Source organism: Macrosteles quadrilineatus, unplaced genomic scaffold, assembly GCF_028750875.1.
Source record: "Macrosteles quadrilineatus isolate MER2022 unplaced genomic scaffold, UCM_ALF_1.0 Scaffold_8__2_contigs__length_117827958, whole genome shotgun sequence".
NCBI classification, from domain to species: Eukaryota; Metazoa; Arthropoda; class Insecta; order Hemiptera; family Cicadellidae; genus Macrosteles; species Macrosteles quadrilineatus.
In genome coordinates, this window is record NW_026542601.1 from 79546372 (window position 1) to 79573871 (window position 27500).

Sequence of the window (27500 nt, forward strand, 5' to 3'; positions counted from 1 at the left end):
TAATTGTAATGAATATAAACTCCAAAGAGAGGCCAATCGTTAAAATAATTAAACACATTTAGGTGCAAATCATCTAACTTTTAACATTATTCTAAATATTTTTAAAAATATTTTCATACTGAATAAATTTATTTACAACCCATATTCAAAATCTTGTTTGCGTGTTAGACTTAACACATAAATAAAATGAGTCTGTTTGGCTGATATTATTTCAAGTTTAAGTAATTACACATGTTTATTGTTTTGGGGCATGTGCCGCCCCCAAACGGGACCCTAAGGGACGTGCCACTCCCACATTTCACAATTCTAAGGGATGTTACCATATAATCAAAACTGGCATTGAAAAAGCAACTTAGCTTTAACAGAAGAAAGGTCCCCATAGTACAAAATAAAACTTAATACACAATAAGTTGATAACAAAATATCTAATCTACACCTATCGATTCTTTATAAAAAAAAAACAATTAACACATTAAAATTTTACCATCTATTCATTCCAACACAAACATATCTAGAAGTAAACGATAAAGCCTGATACACAGCATCAGAATTAGAAAAAAAATGTAATCTTACTTAATGTAGAAAGTCATTTTAAACCAAAAAGCATGGTAAAAACACAATCTATTTTAGACTACTGGCCGGAAATTTGAGGTTATGTTTTATATATAAATACACTTCAGATTGAGCACTTCAGTGTGGTAAAATACTCATATTTTTTATATTTACAAGCTGTAACATTCAATACTTAATTACATTCAGACTACAAACAAATTCTATGATAGCAAAAATTATGTGAATTACATTTCCTGATATCTACATGTATAATTATTAACATGTTTTCAGGAAATAAGTAGTTAAAATATGAAATGAATATTTTTTTAATTCAGATTAAGCTGAGGATAACATTTTTGTTTTTGAGCTTAGAAAGTTGTTTTGAATTAAATTAATTCTACAAGAAGAAATTATTAATAATTTTCACTTTTAAAAACATTTAAAAAGGAGGTGATCAAATTCTAAACAATATCATTACAGAATTGCGAAAAGGTTTCAAATGTTTAACTTAATTTATTTTCATCCATTTTAGGTTATTAAACTATGTTTACAATAAATTTTTGGTATCATATGAAAGCACTTAATTACAAGACAATCTCTTTTTCAACAATACCCGAAGCATGCCAGGATGCTATATAACTTTAAATTAAAATACTGTATGTATAAGTAAGACATCAGTTTAGGGTTGATTATGTGATCACAACAATTTCAAAAACATAAACAAGGAATATAAAACACAAAACAGTACAAAACCCTGCTTGACAGATGATTCACTCGTACCTCGTACGTAAAGTAAATAGCGACAGATTTAGACTTTCGGTTGGACCATCAGAATCAAAAAATGTAAAGGGTTTGACAAAAAACTAAATGGTTCTGACTAAAGAAACAGCTGGTCTTGGCAACAAAGCTGCGTAAAGCATCTCTTTCTACACTCATCTTTGGGTTAAAATACCCCATATTTTGTTTTGTTCCCATCTTAAATACAGTAGACTCCAAATTATCCAAAAGTGAATTAATCCCATACGATCGGCAAAGAGACTGAAGATCACATAGAAACAAACTACACAGATATATTAACATCCAATACAAAAATTTGGCAACACCATATATCGTCCTGTAATCCAGCTGGAGGCCAAGAATTTTGGATAATTACAGGCATGATCTTTGAATGTGATACTCCCGGGTATGTATTAACGTCCGTACTAGTGAGTATTACGACCATCCGCAGTATTATCCTAATAGTTAGACCAAATCGTAAATTACAAGGCAAAATGTGGTTCGGATTCCACTATAAACTGTAGGTCTCTTTGTTGCCATTGGCTTTATGGGCTATTAATTAACAGTCTTGTCTATATAAGAAATATGTCGTCCTTAGTCAGTAACAAGACTACAAGATCGTGCCACTCATCTCCATTCATACTTGGCTTCAAATATCTACCTTAGCATCATCAACATTTCAATTAAAAATATGAACAAGGCTGCAAAGCAACCAATATCGCAAATAAAATATATATTATGGAAGTAAGTAATACAGTGACCAAGATGTTTATCTTCAGGAGGCCCATCATCTCGCAGACACTACTATACAGTTGCCATTGTTTATTCAACCGACCGCCGATGAGTCCTAGATTACAACCAATGTTTTAATAAGTTACATTTCATGTGTGTTTTTGTAGTTATTTAATTTAGGTCTATATATAGGTGCTCCAATTTGTTTTTAAAACAGAAGTGTTTAGCATAGTTAAAATATATATCTACTCTGCAAAAACGTTTTATCAATGCCTAAACAAGAATTGAAGCTTAACCCTACATTTAAAGTCAATGTTAGTTATTTCTCGGGCATTTTAGGGTGTGTTTGTGTTATTGACGATCACTCGGCCACTGATTATCATAGAATATATTGTGGATAGTCAGGAATCTACCGTAGTGATGTAACAATATTCAATACAACTTCTTATAAAGTCCAAACTAGAGGCTTATAAAAAAAAATAGGTTACTTATGAAACAAATATCCAAACAATTAAGATACTTGCTGGCGATCGAAAACCTCAAAATAAAATTAAACTCGACAATTTTATACAACCAACTGTGACTGATAGTTTTATTACCACTACCGAAAATTTATTTTACTTGATGCCACTATAAACAAATCAGTGTCTTTGAATAAAGACGGGCAATAAATTTAAAAATTAACTATTCAACAGTGTGAAGCTTCCATTATATGAGACAAATATAAACAAAAGAGCATATGAGGCGGAAAATTTGCAGCTATTACATCTTTACCAACACAAAAAGTAGAACCAACATCTAATGTAAGAACTACAGTGATCACAGACAGGACGTTGCAAAGGCTGCTCGGTGGAGTCTTGGGACAGGGGCGAAGGCTACCTGCAAGTTAAAACAGGATTACTCAATTGTCATAGATCTTCTGTCACTTAATTCACTGAGGCCAAATTTTTAAATATAAAAAACGGTTTCTCTAACTCCATCCCACAGCAATTGTACTATTTACCGAGTACATATTGTCTGTGAAGGTGTTTAAACCCAAGGCTCAAAGGCTTAGACAAGTATCTAATTTATATTCAGGGTGAGACAGAAAAATGCAACTGTAACAGCTATTTCTTGCTGCAGGATATTGTTGTTGAGCAAGGAAACAATACAACATGTAAGTATAAAAATATAAAATATTACACTGTAGAAATTAAAACCCAGCTAAATATCATGTCTCGAAGTACAATTAAATAATTTTGAAAACAATTATTGTTGGAAGATGGGCAATGTTTGTAAAACATAGATTATGAAGGTGACTTCATAGTATTTCTGAATCCTTAAAACAACAAAAGATCCATAGATAAATTTGAACAAATGTCAAACAAAGATCACCAAACAAACTGGATACAACCATTGGAAATTGACAATTAAGACTAAAAGTTATTAATTTTACAAATCCCAAAAAAAAATAATCCACCAATGATTTACCTGGGTGTGAAGTCTATTGCGTCAGGACCAGCCTTGAGGTAGGCGTAGAAGCCGAACGCCACACTTGCAGTGAGTATCAGCATCTTGTAGTTAGGTATGTGTACGGGCGGCTGCCAGGCCCACAGTCGCCTCACCCACGATGTGTCGCCCCTACCTCTACCCCTCCGCCTCACCAGCGCCTTCCTCTCAGCCTCCTCCTGCTGACGTTTCTGGGCTCTGATAAAACAAATATTGGACATAAACTAAACCAAATCTATCAATGTGGATTTTTAAATCATAATGGCTATTAGTTGTTGGGTGTGATTAGATCATATTAGTAATCATTACATGGATTTTCATTACCCAAGCAAAATTTTTCTTCCTTTAAATATTGTAAAAGGACACTGAAAGTGCTTTTCAATAACTAAACCATACCTTGCAGTCAATCGGTGTGAGAAAGGATAGGATAAGCAGGCTTGCCTTAAGAAATGTAGGCATCCCACTTCATTCACTACAGAACACAGAAGAAAACACAAAACAAATGAAGTGGGGTGCCTACATTTCTTAAGGTGAGCCTGCTTATCCTATCCTTTCTCGCACCTCCAGTGTACCTCAATTGATCGAATTTGGGGTTTTCCAAGGAAGTTCGCTTGGACCTCTGTTGTTCCTCATTTATATAAATAATCTAGGTAGGGTCTTATTGGACGGTGGAAAACTTTTTCTTTATGCCGACGATTCCGTTTTACTTTTTGAAGGGGACAGCTGGGAGCAAGTGTACCGTGTGGCTGAGCGGGGCCTTCGCACTGTCAAGCAGTGGTTCGACCAGAGTCGGCTCTCAGTCAACATATCCAAAACCAAATATATGCCAGTGTCTGTGAGAGCCGACCACGACCCGGTCGGCCTGCATCTGCGTTTGCACACGTGCGGAAGTGCGAGGCTGTATGAATGCGTGACGTGTGAGTGCATTGAGAGAGTATCTGAATATAAATATCTGGGTATCATCTTTGACAACCGCCTAAAATGGAATTGCCATATTAATTATGTAAGAAATAAGTTGCGCAAAGTATCTTTTATCTTTTCACGCATCAACAGGATACTTCCCCCCGACTTGATTAGAACTGTGTATTATGCCTATGTACAATCCCTATTGCAATATGGAATCTTAGCTTGGGGTGGTTGTTATCAAAATGTTTTATCGCCACTTGAAATAATTCAAAAATCTATTATCAAGATAGCACTAAAAAAAAATCGCCGTTATCCCTCAAATATTTTGTTCAACGAATTCAATGTTCTTAATATACCCCAACTCTTTATAAAAAATATAATTCTGTATATTCATAAAAATGAAACGTTCTTGTTCCAACATATTACACATCAATACCATACTAGATCAACAACTAATCATGGAATTATTACTCCTAGATTAACAAAATCAATAAACAGCACTTCGTCTTTTTATCTTGCAAACATAATTTATTCCCAACTTCCACTAATTATTAAATTCCCCCCTCCTTGCAGTCTACGTACATACAAAAAAATTATTGACAAATGGTTACTAGAAGTTGGCCGTCACAGAATAAGAAACTATTTCACCTCCATTTACATATAGATACCACTATCATTTCATCAACATCTGCAGTATATCTATGCCGTTGCGTGCGTGTATGTTGTGTGTGTTGTGTGTGTGCGTGAGTTTGAGGTGGGTGTGTGTGTGGTGTGCCATGGGTACCCCGTTAGGCTGGACCACAGGGACAGTGCAGTGACGGCTTTTTTAATAAGAGCTACCAGCCGCCTGTGGATCCCGGGGCGGGTACTATGGAAGGTAGTGGCTGTGAATGCATGTTTGTGGTGAGTGTAGGTTCTTTGTGAGTTTGTGAGGTATGAGTGGTCTGTGTGAATGTGTTAGGGCTTTGTGTGTGGAATGCATTGCCAAGTCTCGGTTAATTCTAATTATGTGTATTTCTAATGGGATAATTTCCTACATTTTTAACGTGCAAACTGAACGCGTGATATATGCGTGCATTAACTTTTCATACACTGTATCGTTTTGTATATATTTATCTTGTAAACTAGTTTTTTTCTTATTTATCTTTTTCTTGTATACTAATTCTGTGTACAATATGTATATATATAGATTTTCCTTTTTGAATGTAGCCTAAATTATTGTTTTTTGTGCGGATGATTGACTCAATCCCCAACCACAGGCATATAGCCCATTTGGGGATTCATATTTCATAAATCGTTTATGTACCATTCAATCTGATGTTCTGTATTGAAATAATAAAGAATTCATTCATTCATTCAATTCATTCATTCATTCATTCATTCATTCATTCATTCATTCATTCATTCACCTATTCTCAAGCAATAAGCCCTTTCTCTCCAAACCTATACCTTGCAGTCAGTTTGATTTACTAAAATGAAAATCAAAAAGTATGTCTCATGCAATCCCTATAATTCCAAATAATCACGGTCTCTGATAACAGGTACTTACTCCAACTGACATCTTTCTTTGACCTCAGGCTCTATACTCTCTGGAGGAAACTTGTCATACAAGTCAGTGGCTTGGCTCAACAGCTTCTCAAACGGCAAATCATCTGACAGCTGTCAACAACAAAGAACATGATCACTGATGTCAGAGTGATGGACAATCCTTCCATAATAAACTAGATATATCTCTGTCCAACTATTGTTTCTAATTTGGTGGGGGAAAAATAAAACCAACAGTTTCCAGATATTTTATTTTTGAGGCCCTGATACAAATCCAAATGCATTTGAGTTAATAAGTAAATCCTGTTAAACTTCCAAATGAAAACTGTGATTTCATAGAAACAGGTAATCTTGGTCAATAACAATTCTACTCAGATCATCTCACTCCATTCTACACTCATCCTTCACTCATATTTGGGTTAAAATACTCACATAGGTGGCGTCCACATCTCAAATTACAATGATAATAATGATACAACGACACAACACATCTAATTTGTATACACTCCCATTCATTTGTGTTGAAACATGCCTTAGTTGCACCCCAATCTATATATCTATACTATTATATAAAAATCTAATGGTGTCTATCTGTATGCGTATTACTAATAGGTGCAAAAACTACTGAATCAACTGGGCTTAAATTTTACAAAAATATAGCTACAATACCAAGGACCAATATAGGACTATTCACGTTTCGATACTGACCGTAGGCTTTGTCCCTTTGGCTTTAAAGGTCGTGAGGTGAAGATTTTAAAAGTAAATATTGATTGGTCTCCATGGCTGCGATGAGATCACTAACAACGTTTGTTTACATTTGCTTTGACATTTAAATTTAAACAAGAAGAACTGCTAAACTGCAAATTTCACTATTTCAGACAGCTGATACAAAGAAATTAAATATAATATTTTCCATAACTTTGAGGTAGGTTTATTTTAATCTAACCTTTTATCATGGATTATTTATTCTAAAACTATGTCAATGATTATATAATAAAAGATTCTATAACCGTTGCTGTATTAACTCCGGCTCTGTTTTGGATTTTTTTAAGCGTCTAAGTTATGAAAATAATGTTATTAATAATATGATTTCATGGAAACAGTATGAAAATTACAATGTATAGATATTTTATATGAATTTGGAGGCTACTTTAAATAAATTCTAACTCCTTAACATGTGTTAGATTAACTTAACATAACTTGCGCACATCACATTGTTTTTTATATGTATATTTAGGTAAATTAAGTTATTGTGTTTTGCTAAACCTATGCATGAATTAAACTAAAGAATATCATCAATAACTAAATTGTACTGTACGTCGTTGATTTTTGTTTTTTTTTAATCTGTTGTATATGTGTAACCATAATTAATTATCAAATGGTAATACAAAATACTCTTATTTTATCTTAACATAGCTTTCAGTTCACATTTACTTTATTTGATACATTTATTATTTGTGTTTTGCCACACCACTGATTAAATTAAACCAAGGAAAATATCACAAAACTAAGCAGTACACAGTGTTCTTTGGTTTCTAAAATCAATGAAATATCTGTTACTAGACTTTATGGTAAGTGTGAAAATGTAAAGCCAATGGACGATGGAACTGATTAAAAGAACTGGTTTGTATATTAAGTTGTTTGTTGATATTTTTGTAGAGTAGAATCAGAGATGTAATGAAACATATACTGTATTTGCTGTTAAATTGTTTAGTCCTTGATGCTTTGATAATCATATTAGTTTCGTCTGCTGTCTTAATGCTAAATTATTTGTTTGAAATTTTTTATAGTACCTATAGATATAGTTTCTTTAATATTTCAAAAGACTGTATTGAAAAGGCATAGCAATATTTCTAAAGTTTATAACAGCTGACTTAGTTTTGCTAACGATTTATTGTGAGTGAAGAAACTGAAGATGGAAGGATTTGTGATTTAATATAAAGAAGAGTGAAATTTAAAAAAATGTTCATTTAAATTTAATAATTAGTAGTAACTTCAAAATTGAAATTTAAAATGTCAATAATAAATAAAAAGATATGTTATTAAGGGAGATGAAATGGTGGTATCCACTACTTACTAGATTTAAAAGTCATAACTTAAACGTTTCTATTAAGGCCATAAAAGTTGAATTTTGTTTCTAAAAGCGTTGGGGGATGTGTAACTACTATATGCAACAGATGTAAAAATTAAAATGTTTCTATTTTGTGTCCTCTTCCCGTTGCAAAGCACGGGTACAACAGCTAGTCTTATTATAAAGTCATTGATAATTCACTTGTGTAAGAACATCTGTATTAAAAAGCTATTTTGTTCACAACATCCAGCAATTTTTTGTGCAAATCTTGAACTCTCAAGGTTCAATATATTAATTGTTTGAGGAATTTTCAAAATAATATAGATCCTAACTACAACCTACGTTAGACAGAAGGCAGTGCACGGTGGCCATATCACAGTCTACAGAGAACAGTTCATCTTGGCGATGAGCTACGATTGCAGCCACTAGGTAGAGTGGCAGTAGTGGGGGGGACGCTAGGAAGTAGTCGTACAGTCTGACCACGTCTCTGTATCGGTTTAGACTGTGACTGTACCAGGTAAGGTACCAAGGCAGACAGAACATGGTGCCCACACAAGACCTGCAAAACAACCAGAGTAAAATAGCAATATAGCAGTAGGCCTAAACCTTTTTGACACAAGCTTGATTTTAATGAAAATACATTTTGGCCGGTGGCTTTGCCAATATTTTGGCAGTGAGCAGAAGCAGAGCTTATTCGTGAAGAAGCAGAGTGTATTCGTTTTCCAACCATTCAAACAAGATTAAAAAGAATAATGATTGATTTTATGTCATGCCATGTAACATTTATAATCTATGCCTATATTTATTAGCAACCATTTGGTGGTCCTGGTCCACCGTTACTACTACAATGTTAATTATCTAATATAAGATTTGATGTAAGGTAAGCAGCAATTCACGCATTATCTTTTTTTTAGGGATGGTCAAGTCTCGAAATTTCGGGAAATTTTCGGGAAATTTTAAATCTCGTTACATGAGACAAGATTTCTTTTTAGCCAAGATTTTTATCGAGACGAGAATAAAAAATAAAAAAAAAAATTAAAAACGCCTGCATAAAGTCAATGCAATACCCGCAATACAGGAGCGTGTTGTAGTTGTGTTTCCTTTGCGAAGGCGTTCTTATTTAATTAGTTCTTTTTTAAATGTAAATATTACTTTAATTATTTGAATAATATTACTATAATAACATTTGAGAAGTTTTGTTAAGTGTAAGCAATGTAAGGAATGTTTTATTACTATAAAAAGTTAAAACAAGTACCGGTAACTACTTTTATAAAGTAGTATTTTATAAAAATTAATATTCCTTTTATTTTATGATTTATTTTATTTTAGGATAAGTTGAACTCTATCCTAACTGATATCACTGTTTCCTAATCGTAGGCATTTTTAATAAGTTAGGCGTGATTAATAAAAAAATGTTATGCTGATGTTTTTTAATAAAAGATTGTAAATATTCTTACCTATTATCATTATTTTTGTATAGTCAAAAATAGTTTTGTACAGTCATCTAACAATGTTACAAAATCAGGTAAAAATTTTGAACGTGGATTTCCCGTTGTGTATGAGAAGGGAAATCCCGTCTCGATCTCGTCTCGAAATTTTATGAGAAATAAAAAATCTTGTCTCGTCTCGTCTCGAACTAAAAATCTAATCTCGTCCATCCCTACTTTTTTTTATCTATTGACCTAGAGCAATTGTCAACACGGTTGTATTTTTTACCATTACAATAAATTAAAAATAGAACAGGATGTAGACAAACACTACTTAAACACACATAAACAGCATTTACTCCGATCATAAGAAACATAGTGAACATTTCAGTATAATTTGAAAACACATAATTTATGATGATATCCATCTCCTACCTATCAAGGAACTCGCACAGCGCTGGATGTAGCCTGTGTATCAGTGGGAAGATGTAGTTAAGCAAGTACGAGGTTCGATCCATGGTGGGTTCCATGCAGTCCTTCAAATGATCCGTGGACAAACGTTCCATGATCTGAAAAGCTGCATCTTCCCCCACCACCAGCAGGAAAGTGACAGCCACATCATGGTATCCCTATAGAACATACAACAGTTTGAAACAGTTGAAATACTACTTATTCTCATTTATTGAGTCTGCTAAGCTCTAGAAGCTGAAATAGCCTCAGACAGATTCTGCTCTAATATGTCAAATAAGTTACACTTTGCTGCCACTAAGTTCCTAAACCATAGCCTACCCAGTATCCACACTCTGCAAAGGAGGCAATTATCTGTTTTTTTTTGTTTTTTTTTTAAGTGGGAAGTCTGTTGGAAAATGTTTTTTTAAAGAGTATGGTAAAAAACAAGTATTTTATGCATATTCATTACAGACTAGCCTAAATTGCTTTGTTTAGATGATATTTTATTATTAAAAAAAAAAACTTTACAGGGTGTACACAAAAAATTTGTCATTTATTTGTCCATGACCATTTACAATTGATTTCCAAGACTTACGAAAATTGTAATATAACATACACACACGAATAATACTGCCTAGACAAGTTATTTCGCAGAAATACTGAAATATGTATTAACAGATAACATTGGAGTACAATAGGTACAACAATGAACTACTACAAACTCAAAACTCATAAACTAATACAGCTATAAAAAATTGAATTGTTGAACATTTGTGAAAAATCCTAAAAAATGCTACAGTAGTTGGGGTTAAGGCCGACTAGAGCATTAAATGGTCCCCTCAAAACCATCCATTATTGGGGATTTCCATGACTTTCCCCTATTTCTATGACTTTCAGTGACCAGAATTTTGTCCCATGACTTTCCGTGACAATCCCTGACTTTCCAGTATGTGGACACCCTGTATACATTGTTTAAATAAATTATATAACATAGGTTTTAAGGATTTATTGTGTGAGGGTAGCCTGGCTTACCTGAACAGGAAATAGTCCAAACTGGCACAAGAAACACAAAACTTTACACTATACACATAAACACAAAACATTTAGTAAGTACACAGAACTAACGTTTTGTGTATAGGCCCTAGTGTAAAGTTTTGTGTCTCCTGTGCCAGTTTGGACTATTTCCCATTCAGATTAGCTTGCTATCCTCACAAAATTTGTTTTTAAATAAATTTATGAATGTGCAATAAATTACAACATCATGAAACAAAAGTATAGGTTTGCACAGCTTTTTTACCCAGTTCAAATATGGCAGCCGGCAAACCATCTTCCTGTTCAGAGTGTGTTCATTCTAGTGTTTCATATAGTTCATCGGGTAATGCTATACACATAATTTTCTTACAATTTTTTTAAATCCGTGAGAAACATTAGTTCTCATAAGAGTACCTGGTAGTATCGTAGGTGAGGGTACTTGGAGATGACTCGTAGGATCAAGGTAGTCAGCTGATCCTGCAGCGCCACTCGTCGGTTGTACGGGATGCCGGGAGGGAACCGCTTTAGCGACCTGTTCACATCCAACACCACCTACGGGACATCAGTTGTTGAACCAACATATTAACATCCTAATTCAAATAATCAGTAAACAGTATCCTCAGTAGTTAGAACAACAGACTTAAAATCTTCACAAAATCCAAAATGGCAGTTGACTACATTTGCATCTTTTTTAGTAGTAGGGTCAAGTAAAAGCATGAATCAACTAACAAAATTCAAACTTAAGAAACCGTCAGAGAGATCGCGTTGCTCTGCCATTATATCCACTTACAAACGAGTGTGACGACTACGGAGGGTACGTTAGTACAGAAGAACCTCTCTGTTATCCGTCACCCCGATACAGTACTAAAAATCATAAATTTCATAACAAAGTTGACAAACTTACCTGCTGATATTCAGGATGAGCCCTCAAAGTCTCTAGGGCTGGGGCCGGCTCCGCTTTTTCAGGATCGAGTGAAAGCAGTAGAGGCCACACTTTCCTGCGTACCTCATCTGTCAACAAACAGCTAGTTAGCAACATTGATGTTGGTTACAATGCGAGGAATTCCTCATCAGCTATTGGTTGTTTTATTTGTGTTTTTTTTTTTCAACAGCATTGACATTTTTTACTTTATGTGAGGTCCAAACCCTGGAATTTGTTACAATCTACCATCAACATTTTGTTAGAAAGCATCATTAATTGATTTGAACCCCAATGACAACATATCGGTCCTCGGAAAATTACTATTTTAGAAACGCCAGCACTACATCCACTTGGCAACAATTCAGTTTTGTCAACGGCGAATTAACTTTGATTGTAAAATGGGAAAACTATGGTTAGATGATCTACACTAGTTTGAATCTGAAAACCTCCAATTCATAGTTAACTCTGGTTTTAAATGCCACATCATAAATGTAACATGCAATATGATCAGCGATCACACTAAAAACTGTGATGATGTTCCACCGACATGACAATATTTTTCATTATCTCTGGCGAATATGCACCCATGATTATCTCCTGCGGTCATAGCAACAACTGATACTTTTTTCTGAGCTTGGGACAATATCTTAAGTCATCTCTCGTTATTGTGGAAACATCCATGATGATTAACTGTGATTGCAAGAATGTCCGTAATACTTTCACATTTATAATGAGATCAGCAATTTATCATACTATTACTACTGTAAGTGCACTACTTGTTTGCGCGTGGCCCCTCCACCGCCTCTGCGGCCAGGAGGGGCCCCTACCACAGCCCGGTGCTACTAGTCGCCCTAAAAATGTTGTCTATACTACTGTACTTCTACTCCCAGCGGATGCGTAAACCCACGGCGTGAACCAACACATGGCGCCTAATGGTTTTATAATTTCCCTCGCTTCACTGTGAATGGTTTGCCCTTTTTACGGGTGGTTGCCATGATATTAACCTAAGTTAGCCTAACACATTTTTAATCCACACCTTAAAATCACTCATTAATTACTCAACCGCACTACTCGACTCCACAACACAGTCCAATAAACTGACAGTCGATAGAACACGATAGAATACAACACTCTTTCTAAGTAATAAAATGAGGTAATAAAATATTGTCATAAAATACTTTGCGACATTAGGAGACCGAGTTTTGATTTATCAACTTAGGGATATAACATAAATAACTGCAATCCATTAACCATTTTACAGGTTGTTCGGAAAACCCGTCCGATATTATAAAGTTTTATTAAACTTTTTATTAATGTTGAAGCCTTCCGGAATTGGTAATCAATTATAACAGGTTACGTACCTTGACGTCCACATAGTATATTCCAATTTAATTGTAAAGTTTGACTTATTAGGTGTAAACCATTAATTGAGTTTATAGGTGATATCTTAAGATGTAGTACTTTATGTAAAAACACATACATATATACCTATAAACAGAAAACCATAAGGTTTAGTACATATAATTGTGAAAACTTTTTGCTTACTTTCATATTATGTATGTTTAATAAAATTATAACAGGTTACGTACCTTGACGTCCACAATTCCTTAGTCGGTATCCGTTGACTATAGTTTCGACTACTACGTAGTCATTATCAAAAACGGATCGTTAAAATATTACATTCGTTGAATGTCGTCAAATCTTAAATACATCGAACACACAAACAAACATAACACGAACACGGTAGACATTTAACATAATTGGCCGGCCGGCACACGTCACTGAACTGATCGACGACGATGACTGTCATGTCCTGTTAGTCATCGTCGTCGACCAGTTCAGTGACGTGTGCCGGCCGGCCAATTATGTTAAATGTCTACCGTGTTCGTGTTATGTTTGTTTGTGTGTTCGATGTATTTAAGATTTGACGACATTCAACAAATGTAATATTTTAACGATCCGTTTTTGATAATGACTACGTAGTAGTCGAAACTATAGTCAACGGATACCGACTAAGGAATTGTGGACGTCAAGGTACGTAACCTGTTATAATTTTATTAAACATACATAATATGAAAGTAAGCAAAAAGTTTTCACAATTATATGTACTAAACCTTATGGTTTTCTGTTTATAGGTATATATGTATGTGTTTTTACATAAAGTACTACATCTTAAGATATCACCTATAAACTCAATTAATGGTTTACACCTAATAAGTCAAACTTTACAATTAAATTGGAATATACTATGTTTTTACCGTTTGGTGAGCATTTTACATAGTTAGGCCTATATCAAAATTAATTATACTCTACTACAGAACAAAAACAATAATATAGAACCCACAGTAATTGCGTTGTGTGGTACTTGAATCATATTCTAATTTAAATTCTAAAATAACGTAAGCAAAAAAGGAAATCAACGTGAACAGCGCTGGTCGAATGTTTTTAGAAAGCGTAGTCCGACCAATGCCACGGAAACTTTGGCTGCGGTGGGAGATTGCTACCGCCCTCCCCCGCACACCCGGCTCACAAAAAAGTCGTACGCTTACAGTAGATGAACTTTGTGATAATTTTCCACAATGTTCATAAGCTATTTAAAAAGGAAACAAAATGTGATTATTCAGAAATCTATTAGTTCCAGGATCCATGGAAAATTTATGTAAAAATTTGTTTTTCTGTTAATCTAACCTCATGTGTAATTTTCGGTTTTCTTTTTTTCAAGTTGGCTGGACATCCTGTGTGCACCATGACGAATTTATGAAGGATCTATGATCTTGCTTTACAATGCTTGTGAGTTGCTTTTTGTATTGGGTAGGCCTAAGTTACACAAGACAGACCAATGTGAATATTATTGATGTTAATCTTTGCAACCTTTATATTTACCGGTTGTGTTGAACAACTAGTGTATGATGTGAGCTTATTTATACAGTAAATATTACGTGTTAAATATTTTCAAACGCTCACTTACCACAAACTAATCCACCTTCTGAGAGAGCAAAGTTTTTCAGTTTTCCCAAAGGAGGTGATGGGTTTTGCAAAAGGAATTCCTCAATATCATTTACTTTCTTTTTCAACTCAAGAGAATCAGGCACTGAAAAAATACAATTCATTTTAGTAAAACATATTTTTGTAATCTTTTATGTTAGTTGCCTATTGTTTAGAGCTAAAATATAGGTGTTGTATATTAGGTGTATATTATAGGTGTCAATATATGTGTATTATAGGTGTATTATAGGTGGTGTATTATAGGTATAGTAGCCTACGATTATTACATATAAAAAGAATATTGGGGTAATGTTAACTTCTTTACCTTCGACCGTTTTTTAAACTAGCCATTTCAGTTCTGTTCTTAGAATTGAAAATATTTACTTAACAACATTGTTTACTTACTTAACAGCATTTTTTTACAAATTGTAATGCTTCAAGCTTCAACTAATATCCAGCTGTTAAAACCAATTTAATTGTTGAGTGGTGCAATTAGTGGTTGGTGCAATGAGTTATTGCATCACTGTCAGTGGCAAAAAGACAAAAATGTAACTTCTTATAGAAATTATGAGTACTTAGTAATAGTAAGTAATTAAAAAAACGGTCGGTAAACTAACTTAGTGTACGCAACAATTTAGACAATTTAGACAATTTAGACAACTTGCTTAATAGTCTCAATGTGGTCGTTGCGTAAACTACTAGGCCTATAGGGCTACTGAAACTAATACCTTTATGAGACAGAAAAACTTTAAATTACGCTGTACACACCACAGGCCTGCACACCACACACCAGCTTTTGAACAAACCATGTCAAAAGCTTCCCTCCCACTGGGAATATTCCCGGCCCAACTCATTACAGCAGCACGATAAGTTATGTTGAGAATGTTTATTTAGATAGAGCCAATTATGACATTCAATTACCTTTTAACAATCCATAGGCCTACTCTTTTTGTTTTAATAATTATCTGTCAAAAAAATAAAATTGAAATAACTCATCTAAAAACAAAAATTGAGCACTGATCTTATTTTAGGCATGCGGGGAGGGCAGGTCGGACTAGTGCAGATTCGAGACTGAATTAGGCCTAAGTTAAGTATTTTGAAATTAGGTTAGATTCCTCCTGCATTCTCCTTATACCAATCAAAGTATGTGCATGTGTTGATAATAATCTGTTCTGTGGTGATGTGTATTTGATCACAACACAAGAACACAACAATCACCAGCTTACAATCGAATCACAACTGAAATAGGGATTTAAAATATTATCGATATCAATCCATACCGATGTTTTGATATTTTCAATATTGTATCGGTATTGGGCTTTCAATATTATTGTGACATTGGAAGAATTTTGTCAATATCGGTTTTCGATATTGAATGAAGTTTAGGTAACAAAAGTTTAGGTAATAAAGTTTTAACGATATTGACAAACCTCCCAACAAGTTAAGTTATGTACAAGATAAAATCCCCACTAATACTGACTAGCTGGTTGTATTTTTTGTGGTAGAGGGAACTAGTTGGTAGCAACTGATTTTTATTGCTGGAGTGTTGGTTGCGATGTTACTTGTCATTTGTCAGAGCTCAAGAGCCGGTGCCGTAGTTGTGGTCCACTCAGGCTCCAGTGTCGTCTGCGGTGTTCTTTTAGCAAACCTTGATATCGGGGCGATGTCTACTTGTACCGGCGTCTAGTTGTACCTGCTGCATTTTGGTGACAGGCGTCTAGTTGTACCTCGTCCAAAGCTGAAGGTACAACTTGACGATGGTGCGGACGTCTAGTTGTACCTACGACTAGTTGTCTCTACGTCTAGTTGTACCTCTTAAAATTCTACAGGTACAACTAGTCGCGTACGCCACCGTCTACTTGTACCTCATACGTCTGCGTCTACTTGTACCTACGACCACTTGTACCTACGACTACTTGTACCTACGACTACTTGTACCTACGACTACTTGTACCTACGACTACTTGTACCTATGAATAGTTGTACCTACGCCTACTTGTACCTACGTCTAGTTGTACCTACGGCTAGTTGTATCTCCCCTTCAACTTGTCACCAGTTTAAGGGATTTATTTTATTTCTTTAAATTCATACAATCTTGCAACAATTTTTTATAAACAACTTGCTACAAAAGCCAGGAAAATTTGGCTTGTCTGCAGCTCATTGAGAAACCCCTGTTCTTAATAACAATGTACTTGTGTCCCTTGGTCAGTCCTTATCCATATTACACTTTGGTTTTCCTTATTTCTTGTAAAGATCTGCTATCATTGTGTTTTCCACTAAAACTCTACCTTTCTATAGAAAACTAACATTAACTAGGTTAAACAACAACTTTAAACAATTATCTTAAATAAATAAATTCAGAGTTTACAAAAACAAGTAATTGAGTATAATGAAGTGTTTTTGTATGGTATTAGTCACGAAGATGAAATCGACCCGTGGTACGGTTGCTATTTTTCACCAAACTATACAAAGCTGAGAAAATATATCCTACTAATATTATAAATGAGAAAGTTTGGATGTATGGATGGATGGATGTATGTTTGTGACAAGTAAACGCAAAAAATAGTGGTCGGATTGGGCTGAAATTTGGTATGAAGATAGCTCACATTCCCGATTAACATATAGACGCATTCTTAAAGTCCTTTCGGGCTCCGCCCCAGCGGCTCTGGAGTTTCCCATGTTAACCTTATGAGTAATCGTATTTAAAAGGAATAAAAGAATTTTGTCAGCTGTTTCAACTACACAAGTTGGTTCTATGATATTGAATAGCATTAAAAAGTTACAAGGTTTACCAACAGGGTGCAGTACTATTATTTTTTTTACATTTGTGACAACAGCTATCCTATTACAGGCCATAAAGGCATAATTTTGTTTTTAAAAGGCTTATCTATATAATTAATACGCTACATGAAACTTTGTCGGTTGAACTCCTCCGCCATTTCTTAACCGATTTTATCCATTGACGTCTCATTGGAAAGAGCGTGTCGCGTAGATTTGCAAACTGGCCTTACATTTTTGAAAGCGTCCCCTGGGCTCTGCTCCAGTGGCTTTGAAAGTTCCCATGTTATCCTTATGGAGAACATAATTGTTTACATTTTGATCAGCTGTATAATTTAATTGCTGTTACAGTATTTATTTTTCAATTCAATGAAACGCATTGAGAACATTTGTTTACTATTTGAGTTTGTGTAAACATAACCCCAAGACGGATCGTGTTAGTATGGTTGTATGATAAATTTGTGTATTTATCGTTGTTTTGTGTACTTTGACGGATCGTGTTAGCATGATTGTAACTTAAATTTGTGCGTTTATTTGTGCGTTTTGTGTAGCTATAATTTGTTTATTTGTTGTTTTTTTCTTTGAAATGCCTCTGACGCTACGACAACTAAACATAGACAGGAGGCGTAATCGTGAGAACGACCGCAGCTACAGAACAGTGACACTTAATAGGCTCAACCATTGACTATACACCTCTACTAGGTTAGGTGTAGAGGTGTATATAGTCAATGGCTCAACTCATCACAGTCAGCAACTGGCCCTGGGCAATCTCAACTATTAGGTTACAAATGCGCCCTAACACTACCCCAAAACGACTTTTCGTTATCAATTGGCCCTCTATCAATGATCTGTGTTGTCTGTCAGCGAGGCATTTTGAGAAGGAGAAAACCGGTCGGAATGCTTTAGTTTAGGTTTATCAAAAACGAAGATAAACATGGACAACCTTATACGGCTAGAAGTCAGGAAATGTTTGTATAAAGCATTAAAAAGCAATACCAGGTTATGAAATATGATATAAAATATTTACAGGAAATGATTACTGTCATATACATATTGAGTATCTCCATGAGTTACACAATGGTAATCTTTGAGTTGACTCTTTTAAACTTATTGTAAATATGACTGTTATTCGTTTTAAAATACCCCTGTAATACTTTGCAATTGCTCGAATTCGAGCAACATGTACACTAGTGTGTAACTATTTTATCAACAGATGTAAAGATCAAAATGTTTCTATTTCGTGTTCTCTTCCCGTTACAAAGCACGGGTACAACAGCTAGTCAATAAAATGGGCAAGCATGTTTCTTTACAACCTTTTTATCAGATCGTGAACATCACAGAGAAAATATCCGCATATCGGTAGAAATGTATTTTCCTGTCGATCTACAGAATGCCTTTATAAATTAAAATAGGCTAAAAAGACAATAAAAAAAGAATTACAAATTTTTAAAAACTAACATGGGTTTAACGGGTTGCTATGCTGGTGACGAAATAACAACTAATTATGAAAATAAAATCAAAACAAATGGAAAATATTCCAATCACATGTATTATTTGCAGTGTATGTTGAATAGAAAAGTCTGTACATTGCATAGTTTTTGTCGAGTTTTCAACCACTGGACCTCAACTTCATTGTTCATTGTTCACTGGGAAATCCATTGTAAACTATAAGAAATGCACACTAATCAATGCAAATACTTTAAGGTTATGTGACAAAATATTTAAAGGAATCAGCAAAAATAGTAATACATAATTGCTAGGCAGCGGTCTATTGCATTCATTAAGGATATACTGCTTGTATATTTAATGATATATATAAAATGTTTTAATTAAATAAACGATTTTCGGTACTAGGGCTGGAAAATTTTAATTACAACTATAGCTGCCATTTCGACACTGGACAGCAATGCGTAGCTTTCAGCCTCCAATTAACGTCTGTAAAACTACTAGAACATCGTAGTGTGGTGAAAAATATTTGCAAATCATACTCAATTGACTCGGAACACTGCAGTCCTGATTTAATTAAGGGTATTATTAAAAAGTACTCGTGCAGTAATCAATTAAACAGGGTAACGAATTGAAGGATAGATACAACTAGACTATAAGGACGCAAAATACGCGTAGGTACAACTAGTCGTAGGTACAACTAGACGTAGGAACCACTAGACGGAGGGACTACTAGTCGTAGGGACAACTGGTCACATCCGTACAAGCTAGGCGATACTACTTGTCGGTGGGATACACGTCTAGTTGTACCTACATCTACTTGTACCTACGTCTAGTTGTACCTCCTAAAAATCTGTAGGTACAACTAGTCGGGTGTGCCACCGTCTACTTGTACCTACGACTAGTTGTCCCTAGGCCTCGAGGTACAAGTAGACGTAGGTACAACTAGACGGCGGGACAACGAGACACGGTCCCTTGATATCAATTGATATATGACTTTATTGGGCCTAATAATGAAAATTATTCAGTGACGTTTAATTGTGGATATTTAAAGCCATGCACTGTGGATGCGATACTCCCCAGCGTGGATTAATGTCCGCACAGGCGAGTACTACGACTATCCGCAGTACTATCCTGATAATTAGACCAATTCGTAATTACCAAGGCAAAAATGTGTTTCGGATTTCACTATAAACTGTAGGTCCCTTAGTTGCCATTAGCTGTATGGGCTATTAATTAACAGCTGTGTCTAAGGAATGTCGGCTTTAGTCACTAACAAGACTACAAGATCGCGCCACTCATCCTACACTCATCTCCATTCATACTTGGCTTAAAATACCTACATTGTATGGTCGCCATTTCATAGAACAGTATAACAGTAAAACAGTGTTAAAAAAGCAGTTAACCCATTCCCGCCTAAGGAGGGGCGGCGCCTGTCCTAGCACGTCAGGTTACGAAAGACTAAAGACGGAAAGCGCCCGTCCTCACGCATAATGCATTATTATTAGGCTTATTATGCATTGTTATTGATTCACCTAATTTTTCCCAATGTTGCAATTAGTTGCAAAAGTAATATAATTATGCTTAGAATATTATTTTCCATTTATTTCAATACTCCAAACACTTTAACTTACTGTAGTAAGGCCTATTTTGTCGTTTTGCATAGTTTTACAAAAACGGCTATTAAAATGAAGGATTTTATGTCCGAACAAACCAAATATAGTTTTTTGAGTAACGAATTGAATAGGCTTACTATTTATAAACTTGACCAAGAAATTGATGTAAAGGTTTGCTTTAAAAAAAAAAAGTTGTACATGCATATACGCATTGAAAATTACTATTTAAAATATGTTTTATTTAAAATTAGTGTCATATGAAAGGGAATTTTATGTAGGCCTAGATAAATTTAAACACAAGAGTAGGCATTAATTTCATAAATTACATTTTTAATGAGTTTTTTATCAAACATTGTAGGCCTACACACTGGCCCTTTTTCAATCAGTTCCAACTGCTTGATACTTGACCCGGTCAAGTACTTGACTCTGTCTGAGTTCATGAGGACCTGAACTCAGTCAGGAATGGGTTAAAGACAAGATTTGCAAATGCAGATTACTGTAACTAGCAAAGTAGAAACTACCCTATGCAGACATTATAAAAAAGTAGGGCCTAACTTAATAACAATCGACAGGTTCTAAAATAATAAGTAACGTATGTGCTAAAAAATATTTCCTGACAGAAGGCCTGATCAAAAATCCTAAACAAGCTCTTCAAGAATCATTCATTCCATTCCAAAGTCTTTAAAGTGGATTCCTACAAAGTAATATTGATATTTGGCTCCGATATTAAGTTATCATAATATCGATAGGCCTATTAGAGGCTGGAATCGATATCGGGTAGACTTATTTTTTTAAATTTTTTTATTTTACCTTCCAACGGTCAAGAACCAATTTACAATGTGTTGTATAGATGACTTAATCTAACTTAAACATATACATACAAAATAATGTTTGACAATGACATGCAGTAAGTAAATATAATTTGATTTAAGCAGTATCGAAATAGACGTACACAAAGCAGAACTTTAAATAACAACCAATGAACAAGAACAACAAATAAGAATAGTAAGTGAAAAAATAAATGAACGACAAACAATAAATATATGAGTTTCAACAATAACAATAAATATATGAGTTTTAAAATAACAATAATATATGAATTTCAACAATAACAGTAAATATAATTTCAACAATACAAAGAAAACAAGATTTGTAAGAAGAGAGAAACATTCATTGGTATGAAACAAATAAAATAAGAGTAATTTTGGGTGGTAACTATGATGAGCGGTGGAAGTCAGCCAGTACCCTGTTCCGGATTGTTTTTTGGCTGTCTTTGAAGATGTCGAAAGTGGCACAGAAGACATTCCCATTCCGAAGCATCCTTGCAATGGGTCCATGGTACAGGTATCCACGAGCATAGTGCCTCCTTCCGAATAGATCCTGGGATCTTGTACCAGATGGAACACGAATGTCCACTTCAGACAGCAAGGCAGGACAATCAATCAACCCGGTTACGAGCTTGGAGAGGAAGACCATATCAGATGCACAGCGCCTCGCCCGAAGATCCTGGAGATTTAGGTTTTCCTGCATTTGAGCCACAGGCACATCCCGATACTGTAGACCCTGGCGAACTCCAACCAATCTCAAAAACTTCCTCTGGATGCTCTCAAGCTGGCTTATCTGGCCGATTAAATGAGGAGACCAAACTGGGCAGGCATATTCGAGCAGCTGGCGAACAAGAGAGCAGAACAGAGTCCTAAGCGCCCAAGTGTTGCTCAGTCCACGGGTCGATCGAAAGAGAAATCCCAGAAGCCGGTTTGCTCTGCTACATATATCGTCAATGTGGTTGTCGAAGGTAAGATAAGCCACAAAAGTAACACCCAAATCTTTGACCACTGAGACTCGTTTCAACAACTGACCATCTATCGCATACTGAAAGTGGTATGGTTCTCGTAATCTGCCGAATGTCATGATTGAGCACTTGGCAATATTCAGGGACATGTTGTTGGAAATGCACCACTCATTAATGGATGTAAGGCCAGTCTGCAAGCGCATAGCATCCTCATAGCTTGACACTTCTGTAAAGATCTTAACGTCGTCGGCAAAGAGTAGTGTGTCCCCCTTCAGTACATCGACAAGGTCATTAATGAACACAATGAACAAGTATGGACCAAGTAGAGAGCCTTGTGGGACCCCTGAAGTCTGGAAAAATTCTAGCGACTTGGAGTGAGGCAGTTTAACACACAGGCGGCGTCCTGTAAGGTAGTCCCTCATCCAGTTAAGGAGTGGCCCAACAACTCCATAGGCTTCGAGTTTAGCAATGAGTATACCATGGTCCACTTTATCAAATGCTTTCGCAAAATCAACAAAGGCGACATCCATTTGTCTACCATTTTTCATGGCTGATAGGATATAATTTTCAAAAAAGTAGGAGGTTGGTAACTGTAGACTTTGAAGTAGTGAACCCGTGCTGACTGTGGCTAATAAGCGGCCTTAGAAATGGCTTGAATCTTGACAAAACCAGCATCTCAAACACCTTTCCGATTGACGGCAGTATACTGATTGGCCTGTAGTTGATCACTTCTGAGGGATTTCCACTCTTAAGGATTGGGACTATATGACCAACTTTTAGTACGTGTGGGAAGATTCCTTTTTGTATAGAGGAGTTAAAGAGATAGGTCAGTGGATTCCCAAGAGTAGTTTGACAGTACTTTAGAAATGAAGGGGGGATATTATCAGGGCCTGCTCCTTTATCAACATTCAGGTTTTTGAGGGCTTCCATGACTTCAGATGGTGTAAACGTAATTGACGATAATGCTGAGTTGCTTTCAAATGTAAAAAAGTGGTCAGCTGCGACAGGCTGGGAAAAAACAGAGGCGAAGAATTCAGAGAACATGTTAGCCATCTCATTATAGTCACTTGTCGTATGTCCGTTTAAGGAGACATGAGTTGGAAAAGTTGGTGCATCCCTCGTGGACCGGACGAAACTCCAAAAGCTGTTAGGATTATTTGGGATGGAATCGCCCACATGGATGAGATAGTTTCTATAGCAGGTGCGACTCAGTGCCTTGCAGTTGTTACGCAGTACAGAGAAAGTGTGATAGTCTGCAGGCTGCAGGGTAGATTTGTATCGCCGGTGAGCTTTTTTCTTATCTATAATAAGATTTATGAGGTCTTTTGAAAACCACTTGGGAAATGGAGAGGTCCCAATCCGTTTTAAGGGGCTGCATTTAACACAGATGTCTCCTAACATATCGATCAACCACTTAAAATTTGCCTGAACATCAGAACAATGTTTGTATATGTGTTCAAAGCTGGTTGTAGCGAGCATGAGTGAAGCAGCTTCAAGGTTACACTTTCTTAAGTTGGGGGTGGTGCTATATTGTGGAATCTGTGTTGTATGGCAATTATGAAGAGACCAAGACAATGGAGGGTGATGCATGTCCGGCCTAACAATTTTGTCCTCTGCTGGAGCAATCAAAACAAGGCTCTGATTAGTAAAGACCAGATCCAGACTAACATTTCTATGGTTCTTGACGTGATTTACTTGCTCCAAGGAGTGACCTGCAGCTAGGTTGTCGAGAATGGTTTTCTTGGTCCTCTCCGAAGGATCAGCTGCACATACAGGGATATCATAGGTGGGGATGTTAAAGTCTCCTCCCATAAGAAGATTGGAACAGTTTGATCTTGTAAACACCTCGTCAATTGTATCACTGTATGTCTCATAAACAGAAGTTGATTGGTTAGGAGGAATGTAGACACAGTTCAATAATAGATTGCTCTTGGGTAATGTGATGAAAATGCTTTCCAAATTCGTATCTTGCAGGACTTCAAAGGAACATATATTTCTTTTTCCTGCAACTAGAACCCCCCCTCCTGATGATTTCGTGCTAGAGTGGCTTGATCGATCCTTTCGATAGATGGAATAAGCGGAAGTAGATTGTAATTCGGAGTTTGATATATCAGATGATAAGTTTGTTTCACAAAGTAGGATGATATCATAAATACTAGTGGCCAAGGCTGATTTGAATTCATTGAGCTTAGTTCGGAGGCCATTTATATTCTGAAAATACACATGTAAACTGTTCTTGCCGTTGGAGTAACTTAGTTTTTTTTCTTTACTATTTTAGGGACATCGTTAATATATTTTATAGTTAAGTATTTCTCGCCTGAACCAATACGAGCATCCAGAGTTTCCCGTAGATTTGATAGATCTCCTTTGTAGTACGATCACGAACCAGGTTGACACCTTTTAAGTCCACGTTTTTGGAATCTTTGGGACTTAATTTTCAAAAGAAGCTGGCTGCGTCCTCAGGAGAAGGCATGCAGACCTTTATGGGCCGAGGCTTGTCTCCATCTTGGTTACCAAGTCTAAAGCAGGGTATTTTATTCAACTCTACACAAAGCTCAGCCTCCTGCAACATTACACCTATAAGGTCCAAATCATGTTTTTTTTTCTGATCGACAGAAGACGACCCACTCTCCTTTACGCCAAGTACGATTACGTTTCGGGCACGACGCTTCCTGTCGTTCAGCTCTTCAAAGACGTCTTCAAGTGGTAATTCTGAGTTTTTGATCTCGCCTTTGGACTTCAATTGTGCTATTTCATCCTCAAGCTGCTCAAGCCGCGGTTCAAAGCCACAGATCTTCTGTTTTAAATCATCCAGATCAGATTTTATTTCCCGGATCCCATCGGAAATATTTTTGAGTTCATCTTTAGTGGCAAGAAATGAGAATTTAGCTAATAAATCATCCATTTTATTGAGCAACGTGTTGGAGGGAGTAGGGTTGTCGGTACTGCAGTCGACTCTGGCGCAGATCCATTTCTTTTTAGTATTTTGGGCAAAGGTAGCGTATTCAGTCTTGCTCATCCCAACACATTTAATGTGGAACCAATGTTTGCAATCCGCATCGCATTGAATGCCGTCCTCTGAGTCGAGTACTACTTTCATGCACACCTTACATGTGGTTATTTTATCCATGTTTGAATTATTCTATAAGCCAATTGTATTTCAATCTCCACCCGCTCCAGTGACTCAGTACCTGGTGGCTACTCAATTCACCAACAGATACTGGGAGCCAAAATGGTATCACTTAATATAGTTCAGTGTTCTTTTAGTGGTGATGATAACTAGAAGGCTGTGGATTTTAGATGCACGGGTTCCCTCCTCGACTGTTGGCAGACGAGGGTTATTGACAAACAGCAGACGACGAGCAGACAACAGACTAGCAGAAGGACCAGGGAAATATGTATGCTTGATTTGACAGGAATGTATTTTCTGTTAATCACAAATTAGTCTTTTTAGTAATTAATAATTTCGTGAGATTGGAAGTTGGTTGGACAACATTCATTGACACAGACAACTCACAGTGTGTTGGCGATCATGCAGTTATAGAAACCCTCTCTACAATAACCATAAATGCGAACATTTATCAGAGCAGAAAATACAGCAATCCAGTCAGAAACGCCATCTTGGGGGAAAAAAAGTACTTCTGTATCTGTTGGCACAAATAATGGGATGAATAAATCAATTTAGGCCTATCTGTTGTTTCATTCGATATATTGTTTGGTTAGGCCCAACTTAGTTATGTTAGGTTAACCTTACCCAACTAACCAAACGATATATTGATTAATCAATAGGTATATTGATTGATTTTTTCATTTGATTGTTTGTGCCAACAGAATTGCTGATATCGCAACAACCCTTAGCTTAAATGAAAGACATCCTAGGCCCACTGCCATTTACAATTTTTTTAACATGATCATTGAATGTTTTGTGCTAGGCTAACTTACCTGAATCTATCAAGTAGGTAGCCTAAGTTACTAAGTGACCAAAGGATGAGGTGGTGTGTAAGATAGAATCTAGGAATTATTGCGATAGAATTATCCTAAGTTACCTGTATCAAATGACAAGTCTGTTGCCTCAACCTGAATGAGTTCAGAGTTCATACTTTTCTCGTGACTTCTATTTTCCTGTGTTTCTACATGTGACTCCATTGTAGGCTGCCCTCCAGTCCAGAAACTGTCAAATGTCAAACCAAAGACAGGTCAATGAATAATAATTTATGTGAATCATTAATAGGATAGGGTAATTAACTTAGGCTAACTTATGTTGCTGAGTAAAATGCGACCACCTTAAAAAATAGTTGGCAAAGGACATAAACTTAAACTTAAAGCATAAGAATTTGCTTAAGCCCTTGTGTTGAACAAAGCCTAGGTATATTTTACTTTTTAATTTTAAAAAACCAGTTGCAAAAACACTAGGCCTAGGCCTATTTCGCCTATAATCTCATTAGCTTGATCTACAACATTTCGGTGCATTATGATTTGAAGTAGGCCCTAAGCCTACTTGTCTAGGACTAGGACCCATACCTTACCTTAAATGTTATTTCATGATCACTAATAATTTTATGATCTATCTTTAAATAGTTGAAGTTGATGATTCTTATCTTGATCTTTACTCTTCATTCCTCACCTCACCCTCACCAACACCAGACCATCTGTCATCTGTCACTCTGTCAGTCCAGTCTATTGAGTCTATCACTATCCCTATCCCATCCCTGTGGCCGTGGCCTCACGACACAGGTCCACCACTCCACTCCACCCGGAATGGGCACACGGGAGGGACTAAGGCTAAAGGTGTAGTGACGTCATATCTCTAGTGGCTTAAATTAAATGTCCTAATGTCTTCTCTTGAGGCAACACGATTAAAGTAGACTTCTCATCCCATTGTAAATTTTGAAGCACGTTTTTCGTGTCTAGTTCATGTACGTGACACATGGGCGCTAGTGTTGACGAAACTTTGTTTCTATTATTTTAGGGTTAATTTCTT

At 35.9% G+C, this 27500-nt stretch overlaps 1 protein-coding gene across 1 annotated transcript; it reads right to left on the reverse strand.

Annotated features, from left to right (window-relative positions):
* Positions 1-191: 191 nt before the first annotated feature.
* On the reverse strand, positions 192-27143 carry LOC129001109 (TBC1 domain family member 20-like). The gene is made up of 10 exons (XM_054428292.1): positions 27046-27143; positions 26566-26690; positions 14871-14993; positions 11885-11991; positions 11395-11532; positions 9934-10127; positions 8414-8630; positions 6005-6114; positions 3532-3747; positions 192-2940 (listed from the first exon to the last, which is right to left on the reverse strand). The coding sequence occupies exons 2-10, from the start codon at positions 26663-26665 to the stop codon at positions 2937-2939; spliced, it is 1209 nt and encodes a 402-aa protein (XP_054284267.1). The 5' UTR covers positions 26666-26690; positions 27046-27143; the 3' UTR covers positions 192-2936.
* Between the last annotated feature and the right edge of the window lie 357 nt (positions 27144-27500).

Coding starts and splice junctions, on each gene's coding strand:
- LOC129001109 (XM_054428292.1), bottom strand. CDS start 26,665: ATGGAGTCACATGTAGAAACACAGGAAAATAGAAGTCACGAGAAAAGT. Junction 8,631..9,933: donor CTGTGCGAGTTCCTTGATAG/GTAGGAGATGGA, acceptor GTTGTTTTGCAG/GTCTTGTGTGGGCACCATGT. Junction 6,115..8,413: donor TGCACTGCCTTCTGTCTAAC/GTAGGTTGTAGT, acceptor TGTTGTTGACAG/CTGTCAGATGATTTGCCGTT.